At 47.5% G+C, this 20,413-nt stretch overlaps 2 protein-coding genes and 1 long non-coding RNA gene across 6 annotated transcripts; 2 read left to right on the top strand and 1 right to left on the bottom strand.

The window, feature by feature from the left end:
• Positions 1-79: 79 nt before the first annotated feature.
• Positions 80-3,142, top strand: LOC132657531 (uncharacterized). The gene is made up of 2 exons (XR_009595881.1): positions 80-430; positions 508-3,142. It is a non-coding gene; the product is annotated as an uncharacterized LOC132657531 (long non-coding RNA).
• On the bottom strand, positions 2,905-20,182 carry IRF6 (interferon regulatory factor 6). Of its 4 annotated transcripts, none has more exons than XM_012186879.5 (9): positions 19,987-20,182; positions 15,750-15,832; positions 15,051-15,231; positions 11,149-11,353; positions 10,049-10,177; positions 7,329-7,487; positions 5,878-6,270; positions 5,032-5,150; positions 2,905-4,374 (listed from the first exon to the last, which is right to left on the bottom strand). In XM_012186879.5, the coding sequence occupies exons 3-9, from the start codon at positions 15,222-15,224 to the stop codon at positions 4,150-4,152; spliced, it is 1,404 nt and encodes a 467-aa protein (XP_012042269.2). In that variant the 5' UTR covers positions 15,225-15,231; positions 15,750-15,832; positions 19,987-20,182; the 3' UTR covers positions 2,905-4,149.
• Positions 17,506-20,286, top strand: LOC121816075 (basic proline-rich protein-like). The gene is made up of 3 exons (XM_042229337.1): positions 17,506-17,617; positions 19,087-19,661; positions 19,912-20,286. Exons 1-3 carry the CDS (start codon positions 17,506-17,508, stop codon positions 20,284-20,286), a joined length of 1,062 nt encoding a protein of 353 aa, XP_042085271.1.
• The last annotated feature ends 127 nt before the right edge of the window (positions 20,287-20,413 follow it).

The following is a 20,413-nucleotide window of genomic DNA, read 5'->3' as shown; positions in this document are numbered from 1 at the left end:
CGCCTCGCGTTAGAACCACCCAGCCGGAAGTGTGGGCGCCTGAGGCCCAGCCCTTTCCGGCCAGAGAGGCGTTGGCCCCACCCGTCAGCGTAGGAACGGAAAGGGGAGGAGTGGAGGAAAGCAGGCGCGTTAAGCTGGTTGTCTGCCGCCTCTGCCAGCGCCCCGCCGCTTCCCCACGTTGTGTATTATTAAGTCCAGTGTCCCACCTGACCCGGAGGACAGAAGCGGAGCACGCGCGCCGGAACACCGTTTGATTTGTTTATGGAGAAATTCACTTTCCAAACGAAACATCTCAAGATTAGCGACGTGCTTTACAGATTTTTACTTAGGTGGTGCTGTGCTGCAAAGCTTTTTTTCACTCTGACCTGCCTAAGCCCTGAATCTGAAAGTCTGAATTCTGAGAAGTGGGTGGACAAGTGTCCTGGCCAAGGTTCGTCATCTCTAAATAGGGCGTGAAGGGCATGAGTGTTTTCGCTCCAAACAGCTGTGTGCTATGTATGCTTCTAGGGCCTGGAGGTATTGGCAGCTAAGGAAGCCGACCAAGAAACCCACCTTCGTGGAGCCCAGGCTGTAGGAATTCCGTTTGCTGACTTAACATGAAAAATGAGAGAGATGGAGAAGCTTTTCAATCAGGTCATTAAGAAGAAAACGTTATTTCACTGAAAGGTTTACCAGCGATATGACCCATACCACAAAGGGGAATAATTTCTTGGGAAAAATTCATATCTAAAGAGATGGCCCAAACTTGTTGATACATGAGCACAGCAGAGGCTAAAGGGAACTGCGGGCACCTACCCTGGAAGTTTCACTCCTGGCTGTACCTTGGGTCTTCAGAAGAGAAGACCACTGTGGAGTGGAGGCGTGGCCAGCTTGGAAGGAGGACCGGCTTACAGGGCTCCCATTTTAATGTTCTTAGCTCAGAGGGCGTCAGAAGCAGAGTAGAAACTAATTTTAGAATTTTTTCCCTCCCTGCCTTTATTTTCCCATAGTAGTTAGCAATCAATCTGTAAAAGGAGAGACTTATGTAGTTCATTCATTTATTCTAACAAATATTTGAGAACATACTATGTACCAGGTACTGTGCTGGGACTGGCATCACAGTCCAAGACACCCAGTCCTTACCTCCAGCAAGTTTGCAGTCATGCAGGACACAGATACTGAGCAATTACAAGGGAATTGATTATTCTGAAAGATAAGTGTAGGGTACTCTGAGGACATAGAGCCAGGGACCTAATTATATGACAAGGGACCAGCCCAGATCCAACATTTGACCTCTCATTTATACCTACAACTAGTTTTGGGGGTTTTTCCCCCAGTGAGACGCCATGACAAATCTTCATGCACCATTTCACCTCAAGGTTGGGAGGGAAGAAATGTTCTTTTTTTTGTTTTGCTTATCAATATGATGTGGTTTGTGTCCCAGACCACATTCAGGCAGTTCCAGAGTCTGCTTTTGAACAGGACGTGCAGATCCAGACTGTGGCCAACCCAGTGGGGAGAAGGGTGGACAGTGAAGAAAGCAAAACACTGGTGACAGCGCCTGAAGGCACGGAAGTAGAAAACACCAAGGGAGTGTGTGGTGGAGCAACCAAAGAGATAGCAGACTGAGTCTCCAAGAAGGGACACCTGGCAGCAGCACCAGAGAGGGAACACTGAGGGAGACCAGTGGCAGCCCTGCGCGCACTCTCCCAGCCTTCTGCAAAGGATAAACAGCAAACTCTGCTACTGGGTTAAGGCCTCATAAAACCACTCATTCATTCCTCTGACATATTCATAAGCTTTTCATTACAGTCACATACTAAAAGTTCAGTCTTTCTTGGCACCTAAACACTATGCTCTACACCCTTTGCCAACTCACATTTTCTGGGCCCTCATCCAGATAGGCAGCCTGTAAGCATCACATAGAAAAAGGGGACAGGCCCAGCCCAGATCCAACAGTTGTCCTCCCAATGTATTTACTGTGGATTTTTTTTTTTAACTTTGAACTATGCAGACACAGAGGCAGCCAGATGTCAATTCCAAATCCCTCACTTCACCCACTCAAATGCTCCCAAAGTATAAAATTTCTATACCTTGCATATTTCCTGGTCTCTAGAAGCCCAACTTCTGCTTTCAGTTGAGCACTCAGATTTCTCTTGGTCATACTTTAGTAACAGTAGACCTACTAGGTCCCTTAGAGACCCGAAAACCACAGCTTAAGCATTCCGAATAAACAAGTACCATTGCTACTTGTAATTGAGGGGAGCTTATGGTTTTTGAAATAAAGCTAGCCCAACTTTTTAGCTAGCTCAACTTCAGTACCAAGTAGGAGGTGGCTTTAAGGATAGCAGAGCAGACATGGACTTGCTTAATACGATATGGCCCAAAATAGGCATCAGCATTCAGGAGGATTGGGGCCTGCAACCAGAGACTAGCCTCTTGTTTTCCATTTGGGGCGTGGAGTTTAAATTATGTAGAATTTCACCGTAAAAAGAGTAAAAGGGTCAAGGACAAAGTAAAAGCGAATACCAGTTAGTGGCAGCCGCGGCTGCAATGTTCTGCACCACTCTTCACCTTGGTTGTTCAAACCCACCTACCTCCACCCAGGAGGGAAACGTGCAGGTTTGTACTACGTGAATCTTTTCCAGAAAAGCACTGCCCAGGCCTTCTTCACGCTGCCCTTAACATATTCAACACCCTGTTTTTCCCAACTGCAAAAACGCCAAATGAGAGGAAAACATCTCCATGCACAGAGGAACTGTCCTTGTCTCTTCTGTAGTCAGAGGCGTTTGCGGGCCAGTCTCAGGTCTTCCTCAAAGAAGGGAAAGAAGAACAAGGGAGCTTTATCCTCTCTGAAGTCTCTCACTGAGTCATAGACTCATCTCTCTCTCACACACACACACAGAGTGGTACAGACATACCTCATTTTATTACTGTGTTTTGCTTTATTGCACTTTGCAGATACTGTGTTTTACAAATCGAAGGTTTGTGGCAACCCTGCATCCAACAAGACTAGTGGCACCATTTTCCACCAGTATTTGCTCACTTCATGTCTATGTGTGATGTTTTGGTAATTCTCACAATACTTAAACTTCTTTTTTTGTTACGGTGATCTGTGATAAGTGATCTTCAATTTAACGACTGCAAAAACTTTATGACTCACTGGAGACTCAGATGATGGTTACCATTTTTTAACAATCTACTTTTAGTTAAGGTACGCACGTTTGTATTTTTAGATATACTGCTATGCTATTGCACACTTACACTGTGGCATAATGTAAACATAACTTTTATATGCCTTGGGAAACCAAAAGATCTGTATGACTTGCTTTATGGCAATTTTCACCTTATTGTGGTGGTTTGGAACTAGCCTGGCAATACCGCCAAGGTATGCCTGTATTTGAGTGGTAGCAAGTTGAACACCTGACCACAGAATCCCTAACCTTTTTCTATGTCAACAGCTTCCTTTGAGAAGCTCAATTTGTGAGCTTTTACTCCACAGGCTGGGTGACTTTCAGACTTTGGCACCTATTTCTATTTAGATATCAAGCTTAGTTTCTAAGCAACCAGCTGGCACCCCTCCTTCCCTCTTCCCCCATCAGGGAACCAGCCTACTATACTAGCATAACAGGTCAAACGGAGATCAATCCTGGACAAATCAGTGCTTCAGGGGACTTTAATGAAAGCAAAGGCAAAAAAAAAAAAAATGGCGCAAGAACAAGGCAGAAGGGTTCTGTTCCAAGCAGTTTTGCCTTGTACAAATAGAATGAAGTCATCAAGTCAGTCTTAAAGCTGGCATTATTTCAGGCATCATTCTAACTCCTTCACTTTACAGTAACAAATATGAAACCCAGAGGTTAAATGACTGGGTTCAAGGTCTCCCCACTGGAAGCAAAGCTGCAGTTAGAACCCTGTTGTCCAGACTCCAGGCTAAATCTTCTATTGATACTACATTACACTACCTTGGGAAGTTTAAAGAAGAACAGGAAAGTATGAAGCGTGATTTTTTTCATAAATTAAATCAACTTTAAAAGCTAGACATACTTGGAGAGTCAGAGACTACTAATATTGTTAGAAGAAAGGCTTGAAAGCTGGTTAAATCTGAAAAGTAAAAAATATTCATATGTACAATATTGTAAAAAAAAAAAAAAAGGAAGATGGTATTCATGATTACTGGGTTGGCAGGGCAGCGGGCAGTTGCATGCTGGGGGCAGGCTGCATAGGCTGCCAGCTTTCCTGGGTTTGCAGGATGCGGTACAGCTGCTTCAGCTGGGCAACGATGTTATCCTTGATGTCTGGAGTTGAGATCTGCAGGCGGACACTGCCACTGTCAAAGGATCGTGTGAAGTCACCGGAAAACATCTCATAGATCATCCGAGCCACCACCGGAATGACCTGCTCAGGACACAGAGCACACAGGTATCCTCTGAGAAAAAAGTTCACAGAAAGAAAAAAAACACAAACCAGCAGGAGGGACCCAAGATTGAAGGAAGGACTAGTGAGACCATAGGGACATCCCCAACTTTAATGTCTAGACACAGAATATGCTTTCATCTCTCTGGACTATCCTGCCAAGGTGCACTTTAGAATTTGGTTCAGATGAAGGTAAAGAACCGAGAGGCAGCATCACATCACATACCTAAATAGCTGCTTATTGACAAAGACTCTTACTCAGATTTCATCTGTTGCCTATCCTGTTGCACAATCCACAGCCGAACCCAAGTGGTCTTGCTGCCACTTTCCAGAATATGCCCTTAAAGTAGCTCAAAAGACTTCTAAAAGAGCTGCAAAGAGTCATATCCTATTAGGCTTCTGCAAGACTCTAAAGTCAGTGAGAAAACAAAGTCTCCCGTGAATCAGTAATTTGCCTTGAGGACCCTCTATACTCCAGCCTGGTTCTACTGTACAATATACAAAACTTTGTTGCTATTCCGTCTAATAGGATTAAAATCCACACAGGCTGATGGATACCTCAACTCAGGGCTCAACCCCAGACCTATGGGCTAAAGCATTGATAAAAAAGCAAAGAGTTGTTGACAATTATCTCCTCACCTGAACCAAGATGAGTTTCCTTTCCTGGGGTTTCCCATCTGGCCATTCTTCCCCAAAGCATAAGTAGATCTCAAATGGTGGCTGCTTCTCTATCTGTCCTTTCTGGTGGGCAATGAGATCTGTAGAATAGGGAAGGGCAGTTTGGTGTACTGGGTCATTCCATATCCACTCAGTAAATACCAGCTTTTATGTTATGTTGTCTGGTATAGTAGCCACTTGCCACATGTGGCTACTGCATTTAAATTCATTAAAAGTAAATGGCTCCTTAGTCACATTAGTAACATCTACATACTCAACAGCCACATGTGGCTAGTGACTAACATACCAAACAACACAAATATAGAAGATTTTCATCATTTCAGAGGGTTTTATCAGACACCACTTAAACTAGACTTGGGGTTCAAATCACATTGGAAGATTTACATCTCATTCCTCTCCTTAAATACACCTGCTTGAATTTGCCACTCAAATATGTCCCAAACGAAAAGACTATATGTTTAACCAATTATGATGAGTAGCGTCACCTTCGAAAGTGAAGGATAAATAAGTTGGTGGACTCTGGGGAGCAATGAAAGGCTGTCTCCCTCTTCTGCCAACAAAGGTACCACAACCAACCTAAAACTGGCTTCACATATGTGAAGCTATATATATAGCTTTGGAGTGGAACATCCTTCTGCCCCAGTCACCTTTATTTTTCAGAATCAAGGTTCTCTTCTACCTTGACTTCTTGCTGAAGAAACTGTTTCCTTAAGATCTTTGCAGAGCCAGGAGAGGCGGGGCAGCAAGGAGGAAGACATACTTGCAGGGAGCTGTTCCCACCCGTCAATCCTCTGAAAAAAGACTCACCACTCAGGAACGTTTCCAGACAAAACAGTTTGACCTTCTTCTGTCTCTCAATCAGGTTGGGGGCAACAAGTGATGGGGCACATGGCCCAGACCAGTACACCTTGCACTGGCACAGCCTGATGGCATAGATGGCGTGCCCGCTGACCTCCAGAATCAGTCCTCTATCCATGACGTCTAGCAGCTTGCTGGTGAAGAGCTTCTGCTTCTCATTGGTGATGTGTTCTGGCCCCGGGAACTTGACCTGTTCCAGGCTGACGGGACCAAAGAGCTCCTCCTGGTCAGGCATGGGACCCAGGTCCCCATAAAAGAGCCGGCAGCCTTGGGGGTTGCTCACGGTCATGGTCTGTCCGTACTCCTTCCCACGGTACTGAAACTTGATGTCCAGGTCAGTCACTGCAACGTAAGATGGGACAGTGAGAGTCCTGCTCCACTGCTCTGTCTGTCCATACCTAAGACTTGTGCAAGTCCATTAGGATCAAGCCACCTTTCAGCCAGCATCCAGGAAGGCCACTGGCATAGATATCCTTCCTGCCACACAGGGAGACATCAACATATCCTGGGAGTATTCCCTCGAAAGGCTGCCTTGAAGCAAACAGTTCAAAGTCCATCTGTACTATCTAGGTTCAATCTCCACTCCCTAAGAGCTAGAATTCCTCCAACCAAAGTTCCGGGTCCTAGTCTCCCCATTTTGTACTGAGTCTTTACATCAATAGGCGTTGGAAGGAGCTGAAAAAACTAAGGCAGCATCTGGTTTGTGTTATCATTTTTGACTCACTGTTTAAAGAAACCAGAGAGACAATAAAAAGTACCAAGCCATCTTTCTGAAAAGTACACAGATGAGCACACACAGTCGACCTGTTCTAATAACACATCACAAAAGGACACAGTTCACAGCAAAGTAAATTTTCACTCAGTAAATGTCTATTGAAAGCTACCGGTCTTATCAAAGCTATCAGCCTCTTGGACAAAATGATAGTCCCCCCACCCCCCACTCCCACCGTGTGTTTTGTGAAAGGGAGAGGGAGGACATTGATTCTTCACTGAGATGGATTTGTGCACAATTCAGAAAGAGATATTCTCTGGATCCTAAAGCCCCTCGGAACCCAAGAGCCTCCTTGACCAAATCCACAGTCATTAACCTCCCTATCCTACAACTAACCTGGTCCCCAAATACCCTAGGCAAACTGATAAACCCAGGCCTTCCACCCACCTAAGAGGTGAGTAACGCAGAGCTGCACAGCAGCCAATCAGAACATCTCCTTGGGCAAGCAAGTATGGGCTAATGTTTCTTTACTTCTTCCCCAGTGACTCATCAGCCAGCCAGGAACCAGACACAGAGGCTGCCTGGGGGACTATTCTATACAAGGCAAAGAAATGGAGGCAGAAGGTGGGGCAGGAAATGGACTATAATAGGAGCTGAAGATCCAGTTAGGAAACCAAGGCTTACTTACTTGGGAGTGAGCTGATCCACAGCTCTGGAGAGCTATAGAAAGGCTGTATAGGTGCCTGGGGCACTTCCATCTCCAGAGGTTCTGTTTTGGGCCACACTGCTTCAGGGCTGCAGTTGCCCACACTGCAGTTGCCCACACTGCCTGGTGCTATGGGAGAACCTAAAACAGAAGGCTGTGGGTGAGCTGGCAGGGTCCCTCTCATGCATACCACCTGGGTCGGAGGCTTTAAAACCTTAAAGGTCCAAAACTAGACCACAACTCATTGTAGCAGCCCATCAATAATTTCCCCAACAAACACCAAAGAGAAACAAGGTTCTCCTGTTTCTGCTTCCTAATCTTGTTATTTCTGCATCCGACTCATAATTCTGACAACGTACATTTGCTGATGACTAACAGACAAGTGGGCTTCCCTGGTGGCTCAGAGGTTAAAGCGTCTGCCAGCAATGCGGGAGACCTGGGTTCAATCCCTGGGTCAGGAAGATCCCCTGCAGAAGGAAATGGCAACCCACTCCAGTATTCTTGCCTGGAGAATCCCATGGATGGAGTAGCCTAGTGGGCTACAGTCCACGGGGTCGCAAAGAGCCGGACACGACTGAGCAACTTCATTTCAAAAGACAAGTGAGTTTTCTCTGGGATTAAATTAGAATGGGTATGAATGTGAGGTTCCCTGTTGCAAAATTTGGGCCCAGCAATTAAATAGAAGCTGGTTGTCTTCTGTAAAATGAACTCAACTAAACTGGTTGATTAACTTTGAGTGTTAATATACAGAAATTCATTTAAAAACAAACAAATACTTTATATGCATGAAACTTCTAAAAGGATACTCAAGAAACTGGTAAGATCTGTCTCCTCCAGGAAAGGAACTGTTTAGAGAAAGGATGGAAGGAAAATCTTTCAGCTGATTTCCTTTTTGTATCATTATGAATTTAAACCATGTAAGAGTATTATTTAATTCCCAAGTATCCAATTAAAGAAACTGAGACTAAGGACTTGATTTTAAGTCCCATAGTAGCAAAGTGAAAAGAACTTGAGAGAATGAAAAACCCATCCTATTTCCCTGCTATTGTCAAAGTTGGCTCACTCCAAAGTTTTCAGATTTCTCCTCCTAACCTCACCTTTTATGCATCTAATTCTTCAGCAATTCTTCTTTCTCTGCCCAACAGCTCTGAAATCACAGAGGCTAATGTTTCTTTGATCCTTTGTGTACAAGTCTGGTTATATCTATGTACCCGTTTTACTTTTGTTTTTAATATATGTTCACATGTTTCCATAAAGGATCCAAGGTGGCCCGTAACATAGGGCCACAAAACAGAATCTTTAATAAGACATGAAAAGAAATAGGAAATCAGAAAAATAATTTTTTTTAATAGTAAAAAAAAAAAAAGTATATATGTGTATATATATATATATATCCTGGAAATGAGTTGTATCCTTTTAAGGGGTGAGAAGAACAGAATGAGTCAGCCAAGGATTTGGGAAAGGATCTCACGTTTCCAAATGTCCAAATCTTAAAATTTCACTAAATGGGAATGTATCTGTGGCAATATTAGCTTGAGCGAGCTCTATGATGACTGTCTTTACTCATCACTTGGCTGCAAAGTTATAAGTGACAGGGTAAGTGAAGGAAGACAAGTAGATAAGAGTCATTTCTTGACTCTCCGAGGAAGGGGCATCATCTAGAGTAGGGTATTCCAAAATCCTAAAGGAATCATCTTGCTATACTGAATTTTCTAGGTGGCAAAATTATCTCATTTGACCCATAGCAGCCAGGTAGCACTAGTGTTAAAAAAAAAAAAAAAAAAAAAAAACTTGCCTGCCAATGCAGGACACATAAGAGATTCGGGTTCAATCCCTGGATTGGGAAGATCCCCTGGAGGAGGCATGGCAACCCACTCCAGTATTCTTGTCTGGAGAATCCCATGGACAGAGGAGCCTGGTGGGCTACAGTCCATGGAGTCGCGAACACAGCCAGATGGAACTTAGAAAGGCAGTGAAAAGCTGCTCAACTGAATGCAAGTCACATGTCTAGGAGCATGTCAGTGGAAAGCTCAAGTGCAGCGGCTACAGAAGAGCAATTCACCCTGTGTTTGAGAATCCTCAGTACAACAGAAAATGCAGTACCTTCTCTGTCAAGCAGTGACCCTCAGACCTCTCAACTCATTTTTCATGGGAAGCTGAACTGAATTCAAAAGGTTAAAAAAAAAGATAAAAGTCTCTCTAGTAGATAAATTTTATCAGAGCCTAGTATTAAGAGCTGTAGAAGCCACAAGGGTCCCATGATATAGTCTTAGCAGAGTCCCATGATACAGTCTTAGATCCTGTTAAGGGAGTAACAGAAAATTTATACCAAGACAAACAGCAAAAGAATTGGCCTACAATTCATGAAAATGATGTCTGCACTTTGACCTGAAGGAAATCAGCAAAAGTTATAACAGCTGGTGTATTTGTATGTGCGATTGAGAATGAATTTCATTTTTTAATTTCTCTGAATTATCACTTAAGACTCAGAAGATGCTCTCTATGCCTAGAAGCCACCCCACTGGGATAACCAGGCCTAGGAATTCCTTTGCCTATGACCCCTACTTGCTAACAGACTGGCGACCTGGCCACAGGGTCCGGTCACTGCTCCCAGGGCAGCAGTGGATATGGTGTCAACAGTTGCAAAATGAAAGCCCCTGACCTCCTCGTCCTCCTCCGCACCCCTCCATCACCCCTCTCACCATTGATGTTCAGGAAGGGGAAGGTGTCCTGAATGGGGACGTGGTGCTGTGACTGGTCCAGCTCGTCTTCCTCATCTTCTTCATCCACATCATTGTCTTTCTCATCCCAAGGAGCAGACCCAGTGGATCCTTCCCGAAAAACAGACACACAAGCCCACAAGCGAGCCGTTCACTCTTCACGGTCATCCTGGTAGCTGACCCACTGTTCAAGCTAGCCACTGCCAGCACAGAGGCTCCTGGGGTTCAGCGTGCATCCCCAATGCCCTAGCCAAAGTGGGGGGACTGAAGTTGTTCATCCCGCCTTCCACCTCCTTCTCTAGAACCCTAATATAAGCTCTCATCCCCTCCCCTACCCAGGAGCTGCACACCCTATTCCCTTCTAGAAAACTTTTAACTTCTACTCTAAACTTACTTTGATGCATTAACATCCCTTTTAAGGACTCAAGGACCACAGCTTCTCTCCTTTGTAAACTTAATGTTGAGGACAGAAACTTCCCTCATGGCAGGGCCTCCCTAGATTCACTGGAGGTCAAGTCTAAATTATCTGGCTCTTAGTTGGATCTTACCCTACAAATTCAATGACATTCAACCATCATTCATAAAGAGAACTTATCTAAAGAGAGCTTTTAGAATGTCATGTTAATTGATTCTTAGAACAGCCTTTGAAATAGGCAAGGAAGATGAGAGCCCGGGTTTTATAATGAAAGAAACTGAGGCTCAAAAGGTCAAAGGACTTGATTCAAAGTCCCAGGGTAGCGAAGTGAAAAGAACTAGGTTTAGAACTCAGACCTTCCAAGTTTTAATCCCTCCTCCTTCTAAACTATCTGGCCTCTCTTCTCAGTGTTGAGCCCAGAGAGAAGCTATTTTTACAGAACTCTATGCTCCCTCCATTTTCTAATGCTTTAGTGTTCCAATAAGTGAGTAGGAACACCTTGCTGAGTTTATATCTTTTGTTCTCTGAGCCTTTCTAGGGACAAGATTTCTTGCTCAGCAGTCATAAACATTCTAAGTGAGGCAGTTTTCAAGTCGACTATCTCTTGAAGGGTCTAGCCAGGAACCCAGCACACTGTCCACCTTCTCCGCAGCAGCTGGGGCCTTACCTGGGTTAATGATTGAGCCCTGGGGCTGGGGGATGTCACACACTTGATATATCTTCACTGGGTTCATGGGCACCTCCTTGGTGCCATCATACATGAGGTTGAACTCTCTGCTCTTGTTGAGAGCACAGCGGAGCTGGGCCTTCCATTTAGCTGGGTCGGGGTCATCCACCCCTTCCTGGTACTTCCCTGTCTCCACAGCCCAGGCCTGAAGGACAGGAAACTGCAGTGAATGCCTGCTGTTACCCAGACACGCTGCAAAGCACGCCCACCCTCCCGCAGGCAGACACAGACACACACGGCCCCGCGTGACCACCCCATCGTCCCAACCCCAGTGTACAGAGGCTGCAGCAGGAAACACCACCTTGGAGGACCAGGCGAAGGAGGGCCGGAGTGAGATTAAACCAGATGCAAATATAATCTTGTGAAAAGAGGAGCCTTATCTCAAGCGTTGGTGCCAGTTGGTGACTACAATGGCCATAATGAAGGGCTGAAAATAAATAAACATCTGAAACAAATGTACACTAAGATACTAATGGTAACGCTGAAAGCAGGATTGCATATAATTTTTTTTGTTTTGTTTTACTTTTTTTTTTTTTTGACATGAGTTGCTTATATAACAAGAAAAAGGAAGATGGCATATGATTTGAAGAGTGTGGCCTTGCTGTTCCCTCCCCTTCCATCTTCAATCTGATGCACAAATAACTGCAGAAACCAAGTGCCTTCAGGACTAAAATAGCCTGCAGGAGGGCAGGACATGCACTCTGAGAATTCAACTCGCTTCAGCGGGCAGCGGAGGGCCTCAAGTCCTAATAAACTCACACTGCCTGCCTTTCCCTACTTCCCCAAACTCCCACATTGGGAACATTTCTCTGGAAACCCCAGTGGCTAGTGGCCTGGGCCAAAACCCCTGTGGCCTCGCCGCTCTGGTTTTCAGTTTCCAGGTCTAACAGGCATCAGCGTGTCTGCTTCATGGGCTCTCCGCCCTTCCCCACTGTGAACATATTCTCCATGTCCGCGCTTTCTTCAGGGCTGTGTAGTACGTCCTGGTACAGAAAAGGGGGGTGTCGTCTGCCGAGGACTCAAGATCGGGAAGTACATGGCAGCCTGTTCAAGCTGACCGGGCCCATCGCTCGTCCAGTCCCACCTCCCCGCCTCTGATCCTGACTGTGGACTTCTTCCTCAAGCCCAGACGGAGTTTTTCTGCCCCGTCCTCTGAGCACTCTGGTCTCTCCCTGCAGAGCCTCACAGTCACGAGGATGCTTCTTCCAATGGCCAACCTGAATCCTTCTCCTCCAATTCACTCATTTCTTCCTACCCTCTTCTGGGGCCAGAGGGGGCTCCCCTCCTTGCTGTGCGGTATGGAGTGAAGAGGGCTGACAAGGCTGCGGCCCTCAGCGTAGCAGGCTCCATTGCGTCCAGCCCCTGGTAGGAAAGCTCCACCTTACTGGCCCCCAGTGTCCAGAGAGTCCTATCTCCAGTTGCGCCTGGCGGTGCCTGGCGGCTGTCTCTCCCTGTTTTCCCCTCCATTTGTTTGACCTCCAGGTCCGCTCACCTTCTGGCCCCACTCAGCTGGCTTGGGCAGTGCTGACTTTGGCACAGGTCTGCAAATCTCTGTGGCTCCCTGAATCCCTGCCCCTCCATGGAGAGCAGCCAGACTAACCCAGAGCCCTTTCTGCTCACAGCACAGCCAACCCCCAGGGCCCATTCAGACTCTGTGGAGGACCTGAGGCTGATGCAACAGAGGGTGGTATCCACCACATGACAGCCGTTGTCTTCATGAACAACCCGTGTTCAAACCCATTCTGAGATTCTGGTCACCGGGCAGGTCCCTATTTCTCTTCCAAAAATGGACAGAGTCTCTGCATTTTTACGGCAATTTATGAGTCCCTTTCTAGACGTTTATTTCACTCAATTCTCACAACAATCTCGTGAGACAGGCAAGACTGGTTTTATCCCGATTTTACTGAAGGGGAAGTTAAAGCCTAAAGAGATTATGTGACTTGTTCAAGACCACACGTGCGAGTGACGGTAGTAGGATCTGAAGCCAGGACTCACAGTTCCTGGTCAGAAGGGGCTGTCTGATAATGGAGGGGGCAGCAGATAGGCCTGGGTTCAAATCCTGGCCCCACCACTTATTGGCTATGTGATTTGGACAAGTTACATAGCCCCTGTGAGATTCAGCTTTTACATCTATAATAGGAGGGTAATGTCCTCCCTCCAGCATCGTTGAGAACTAAATGAGATAATGCACCTAGAGTGTGGAGCAGACACCCTCTTAATTCTGGTCATCACCTCGACACCCTTATCCTGCCAAAGGCCTGCCAGAGCTTGGGATCTGTGAAGGCACCCTCATTCTCCTCCTGACACCCAGACTTCCCCTTAGCATGCCACAAACAGATGCACAGATGTAACTAGGACAGAGCAGCTGCCCACAGCTACCTTTTCCTCAAGCCCTAAGGATTCAGAACATTCTCGTGAATGGAACCTTCAGGAACCAGCCTCTTTCCCCATGGCCAGCCACCACCAGGCACTTCAACAGCAAGTCTGGCTGCAAGCCAAGGAAAGAGGCCATACCAGGCCCATCCTCCTCTGATGGCAGCTCCAATAATTGGTGCTGGTTTCCAGATGGTTTCCTTACCACTTTTATATCATTATTAAATTTTTAAATTAAAAGCACTGATTTACTTTGTAAGTATTCACAGGCCAATTTTTTCTCTACCTCTTGTCTCTACACCCAATAGAACAGTTCTGGGATGGCTCTCCTTTGAGGTATGAGTTCACCTCTCCTGGCCCAATCTCAGCCAGAACCTGACGCATCAGTCTTGAGAAGTTCAGGATGGACACTGGATTTCACTTGACTTCCAGCTGCTAGTCAGGGAAAAAATGGAGAAACTCATTTCTCCGTGTTTTGGAGGTGCAGGAACTAAAGTTACTCAAGAGAGAGAAGACTGACCAGCACAGAGAAGTCAGTCTGGAGTGGAGGCACAGGTTCCAGAGTTACAAACCACATAACAGCCCTGCCTACAACTACCTTCTCACTGACTTCCGTCTTAGATTTTGGTTTCACTCACATTTTATACCATGCCACATGATTCAATCTTGTTTTCCATTAAGCGAAATAACTCTCACATCTGAGCTATTCTTTAGTTAAGAAAACATTTGTAGAATAAAAACCTGTAATTAAATCACCTTTCATTTTTTAAGATGGCTCAGGGGTAAAGAACCTGCCTGCCAGTGAAGGAGACGGGGGTTTGATCTCTGGGTTGGGAAGATCCCCTGGAAGAGGAAATGGTAACCTACTCCAATATTCTTGCCTGGAAAAAATCCCATAAACAGAGGTGCCTGGAGGGCTATAGTCCACGAGGTCACAAAAAGTCAGACACAACAGAGCATGCATGCATAGATGGATGAGTCAAAATGTTTTAATTTCAAAGGAAACTTGCAGAGGCCCTCAACACCCATTCTACAGGCTGTTAGGAGCCTGCTGCCACTCAGTAGTTCTGCCTGGGTCTGGATAGCCATTTCCAGGCTTGAGCAAGAGCCTTGAGTGAACGAAAGACTGACTGCTGGCTGACCCTCCAGAGCTCTAGAAACAGCCTCAGCATAAAAGCAATTAACAGTATAGCCAGTCACACGTGCCATCCCTTGGGATGTGAGCTGAGTACCTTCGACCGATGAGAAAGGATAAACGGCCTCAACCATAATAACAGACATGCCCCAACAAGAGAAATCACTGCGCCTGCTAAGTCTGTCCCCCCACCCGCATCAACAACATTCTGCTGCCTCAGCATCTTACATCTAGTACCTTCTTCACGCCAAAACTGAAAACAAGACAACAAAAACCCAAAAAGGCCTGAGAACTGGAAAATGTTTCGAGTGAGATGGTAAAAGAAGACCTTTACCTTGAAAATGGTGTTTTCCTCCTCTTGCTGGGGGCTGTGCCGGGTGGCATGTTTCCAGGGGATCTGGAAGCGTTTGGAGTCCCTGTGTAGCCAGATGAGCCCTGGGTACAGGCCACTATCCACTTGGGCCACCAGCCAGGGCTTCAGCCGAACTCTGCGGGGGTGGAGGGCCATGATCTCGCTTGAGGGGAGGGGAGAGAAGTGGGGAGAGGAGAATTAGGCCAGCCCCTGGGAAAAGTTCCCAGCCACTGTTCCCGTATGATAGAGCTACAGTTTCATTAGATTACAGCAAAGAAACTAAATATGGGAATAAACTGTGCCAGGTGGGGAAGAAAAGAAAAGAGGTTAAAAGGTTCTTTTGATTCTTATTTCAAAGCCATTTATTTTTCATGCTCCAGCCAAATCAGACTTATCATGTAAGTAGATCACATTTCTTCTATTTAAATCCTGAGGCAGAAAAATAAAAAGATGATGTCATCCCTGCTGGAACACAGTTCTTCCTGAAGTACCAAGGGAACAGGAGGGAAATTGCCCTTTTCAATCTCATCTCAGGAGAGGGAAGAAAAAAGTTATGGAAACAGCAAAGCATAGACAAGAACTTGAAGCGCACACTCTTTTTAGACAACTACGGAATGACAGCATCGTGATGAGAGAGAAGTAGGCAAAGGGGTGGGTCCTGGTTGCAAAGTCCTCACTCACATAGATGAGCAGGCAGTGTATCCACAGGAATCTGAGAGCTGGGCCTCAAGTCAGGTTTCCTTTCTCTGGGCCACCCAAAGGTTCTGTACAGGGGAGAAAAACAAGGGAAGGGGAGTATGAGCTGGTTATCCCTAGAACAATCCCGTGCTCTGTAACTGAGTCTGGTAAAGCTCAGAAGTCCCAGAATAATCAAATATCACAGCGCCTAACCCTAAAGTCCGAAAAACAGTCATGAGACACACTCCCTGCTGTTACGACAGCCTCCTCACCTGGGTCTGTTTATCTCCCCCACAAAGGGTGAGTGGAACTGATTGGCTACAGGAGCCAGCCTGGGTAAAGTCTGCAATTGATCCTCATAAAAATAGAAGGGCTCAGCACAGCCTAGCAGATAACATTTGGTGCCAGCGGGGGAAACAAAGGCCTGTCCCAACTGGGTGTCTACAGGAAAGAGCAATCCCTGGAGAACTGCTTGCCTGGGATGTTGCATTTAGAGTCTTTTTTTTTTTTTCCGGTGTTCTTATCTCACTTTGTTTTTATTTTCAGGTGAGAAAGAGATGCCTGCAAAACAACGTTCATTCAACAAATATTTGTTCATCAGCTACTGTGTGACAAGCATGAGGTCAGTAACTAAACACAATGTTTTCATCAGACTGCCTGAAGAAATCCACGCTGGAATTGCTCAAACCCCACAAGAACCTGAGAAAAGGAAGATAAATAAGTCACCTTCCCACCCAGAAAGATTCCCACTGGGGTTGCAGTTCAGAAATCAAACCAGTTGAGTCAGCTTAAGTCTCCCCCTCAGAGGAGCTTAGCTGAGGGGGTGGCCCCTAATGCGTCACTTCTTTCCCCTGGCCAGCCTGACAGCAAACGGGAACACAAACCCAGCTGGGTCACCGGCACTTTAAGAGAAAAGCAGGACCTGCCCTCACCTGAGCCTTCTGACCCAATTACCAAGCCGTGCAACTGAAACCTGCCCCCCCCCACCCCCAGCAGAGCTCCCCGTGGGCAGGAGAGGTGGCATGGGGTGTTCAAGTGCCCTCTACCCCCAAGTTCTTGGCCTTGGTGTAGGTTGCTCCATAGGGCAGCAAACCAAGCTATCAAACCCTGGAAAACATTTACCTTACAAGGAGGGAATGCATGTCCTCCGCAGGGCAAGTTCTAGCCTTCCGTTCCTCAGTCCTGGCCTGTGGTGATTGGGGGGATGGGTCTAAGGAAGAACCAACAGAACTGGAAATGGGTGGCAAACGGGTCCAACCTAGTGAGGGGCTTTTGAGAAGATCTATTGCAATACGGTCAGCCTTCCTATACTGTTCCCTGGTGGCTCAGGAGATAAAAAAATCTGCATGCAACGTGGGAGACCCAGGTTCGATCCCTGGGTCAAGAAGATCCCCTGGAGATGGGAATGGCAACCCACTCCAGTATCCTTGCCTGGGAAATCTCATGGGCAGAGGAGCCTGGCGGGCTAGAGTCCGTGGGGTCACAAAGAGCTGGACACAACTGAGCGACTAACACACTTATTACAATATGGCCAGTCCTGTGTCTAGGACTGGCAGACATGTGAAATCCATCCCTTGAAGGATTGCGGGCTTTGAAGAAGAGAGTTCCTCCTAGTTGATCCACGGCACATCAAGAAAAAAATTAAGGCAACCAAGCCAACACAAGGAACTGCACACACAGTGATGGGGAGGGAGAAGTAGCCACCCATAGAGATCAATGATTAAGATCTAGAGCCCTGTGTTCTCAGCATTCTCGCAAGATGGCAGCATGCAGGGGCAACCCTGCCCAGCCTCCTCCTCCCTACCCCACCTCCATCACAGCTAACCCTCCCCATCTTCTCAAAGCCGACCAGTATCTCCACCTGCCACCCAGTAACTAAGACTACAAAAAAATAGGCAGAAAGGGAAAATTAGGAAGCAACCAAAATAACAGGGAAAAACAGCTAATCAGACATTCATAGGCTGCAGTATCAAGCAGCTATTAACATTGAGGCATCTGAAGAATTTTTATTGGATTTGGGGAAATGTTTACATGTACTTAAGAGGGAAAAGGCATCATACAATATTGACTGGATAGTATCTCTTCCATCTTGTAACATAACATGCACTTGTGTATATATGCACATAGAATTTTTAAAAGGGGTAGAAATAAAATATCGATGCAACAAGAAGTTCTTAGTCATTACCTAAGTAGTTACCTTAGTGATGGTAAGATTGTGGGTGACTTTCATGCTTCCCTACATACTTTTATATGATTCACATTTTCCTACGATGACATGTTTTGATTCATAACTTAAAAACAGAACACTACAAGTGATATATATATATAGATATTTTTTAACCACAGGAAGCTAAGGCATTTCTTGGCCACTGGGAGGTAAAAAAGATGATGGCCTTCAGCTAATATAAACCATGGTAACAACAATCCTATATCTATATAGGCTTTATAGTTTTCACGTACGCTTTTACTTAATGTGCCTGACCTCATCCTCATGATCTACAAGTAGTATTGTTATCATCCCCATTTTACAGCTGGGTTAACTGAGGCACAGCAAAGTGTTTTACCTGGGACCTGGACCCAATACTTCTGAGTCAGAGTGTGCTGTACCATAACCTGCGACTGCACCCAGCCCTCCAAGTCTCTCCCTTCTTCTGTACACCAAGAGAGTAAACCAAAAACATCGACAAAGATCCAAGCAGCACAGAGGGCCACCAAAGTGCTTAGGGAGGAGACTGCACGACACCCACCCTTAAACACACCTAAACCAAAGTTTTCTTTCCAAACACTCTTGCCACCCAAATCCCAAGGCCCACAGAACAACCCTAGCCTAGTTGAATTCAGCTCTGGTTATCTCTAGCCGCCATTATAGAGGCTAGAGAATTCAAGGCCTGAGTCTTCAACAGGTATTCAACCAGCCACAGAACAAAGATGCTAACCCAATCATTCCCCTCACACTGGGCCCTGAGCACAGATGCTTTCAACCTCCCCAGGGCATGAACTGTCCTCTCTCACACCCCCAATCCAGGGAACAGGCCCCCTAGAAACACCCACACTGCCATCTCTGCAGCCCCTGCCCAGACTACTTTCCAGGAACACGGCCTCCCCGAAGCCGAGACTCAGCTGTCAATGATTTTGCTCAGAGTAAAACACACGCACCCTCATTTCTTGCAGACAGGCCTCAGGGAATGGTCCTGCTTTTCTTCTCCCTCCTCCTGGAGGGACCTGAAATGCCATCTTCCAAGTTCCCCAGTCTTTCCTCCATTTAGTTCAGCCCTGTTTATGGGTAAATTCTGAGCCTCCAGTCATAATTCCTATGCCCTTCCTCCCTGCTTGATTGAAGCTGGGGGCTGGAGAGAGCTAGGGACCCTGTATGGGGTGCTGGTGTCAAGTATTATACAAACATCTAAGCCTAAAGTACTGTCCTGGGTCGGCACCCCGCCTTCACCAACCCCTGCTCAAACGCGCCTTCTTCATCTCCCTTCCTGGCTTCCACTTTTGACAGCCACCAAGACAGCAGGGTCGCGTTGGGATGACCCCTTTACCACACAGCAGGCTCCCCGTGAACAGTGGCACCCCGGGCCTGCTTTCCAGCCCGGCCTGGAAGACTTTCCCCACTTCTCCACACCCGCCCTCCAGCCCCTTCGGGCGAAGAGAGCCTCACCCGCAGAGCAGCCACACCCGGCGCCACCCTCCCCAGCACCTCGTTTGGCTACTTGGAAATCCACGGGTGTCTCCCAGGCCCAGGGCGAGGGGTCTGACGGTGCTAAACAAACTCCAGGACAGAAAACAAACTGGCCGAAGCTACTGGTTGCCCCGACCCGCAATTTCCCAAAACACCCACCAAGACCGAGGGCCGGCCGGCCGGCCTGGGAAATCCCCTCTTCGGGCAGCGAGGGCCGGCGGAGCGGCGAGCCGGTAGGACCAGAGGGGTGGAGGCGCCTCAGCGCGCCCCGACGGTGGGTGGGTGGAGGCTGGGAGCCGCGCTCGCCCGCTGGGCGGGGAGGGAAAGGAGGTGGACTGAAGCGAGGGGTCGGGAAGGGTCCGGCGATCCCAAGCTGGCACTGACCATCCAGGAGCCACCTGGGTCACAGGGACAGGCATCCAGCCCTAGAGGACATCGCCCGACGCACAGATGTCCCTAAGCAAGCTCTCCTCACCCCTGCAGGCTCTGGAGGGCACCCTTCACCAGCGGGCGTGCCCTCCCTTCCCCAAGCTAGTCTCCGGACTTTGGCGTTCCCACCTGTCTTCAATCCGGCTGCCAGAAGCGAACGTCCCTCCGAACCAAGTCCCCAGGTACGATCACCCGCCGCCACCGCGCTCCTCGATCCGTAGGGCGAGCAACGCCTGGCTGCGCGCTGGTAGGGACTGCGGGCTCCTCTCCCCGCCCCGCGCCGGCCCTCACCTGCCCGGCCCAGGTGAGCCAGGCTCACGTCAGCGCCTCGCCCGGGGACGCCGCGGCCCCCACCTCCGCCGTCCGGCCCCGCCTCCCAGGTGTGGGCCCGCCCCCACGTCCGTGATTGGCGGGTCTCGAGAAATATGATACTCTGTGTTCCTGGGAGGCCCAGGCCCTCGCAGCGCCTTCCCCACCACCCTGCCCTGCTTCTCGTCCAGGCTGAGAAAGTAAACTCCAGGATTCAGGTCTAGACCTGACCCCTCGGGGCTCGTGG

Source organism: Ovis aries, chromosome 12 (genome assembly GCF_016772045.2).
Source record: "Ovis aries strain OAR_USU_Benz2616 breed Rambouillet chromosome 12, ARS-UI_Ramb_v3.0, whole genome shotgun sequence".
NCBI classification, from domain to species: Eukaryota; Metazoa; Chordata; class Mammalia; order Artiodactyla; family Bovidae; genus Ovis; species Ovis aries.
This window is presented reverse-complemented; position numbering and strand designations above follow the sequence as displayed.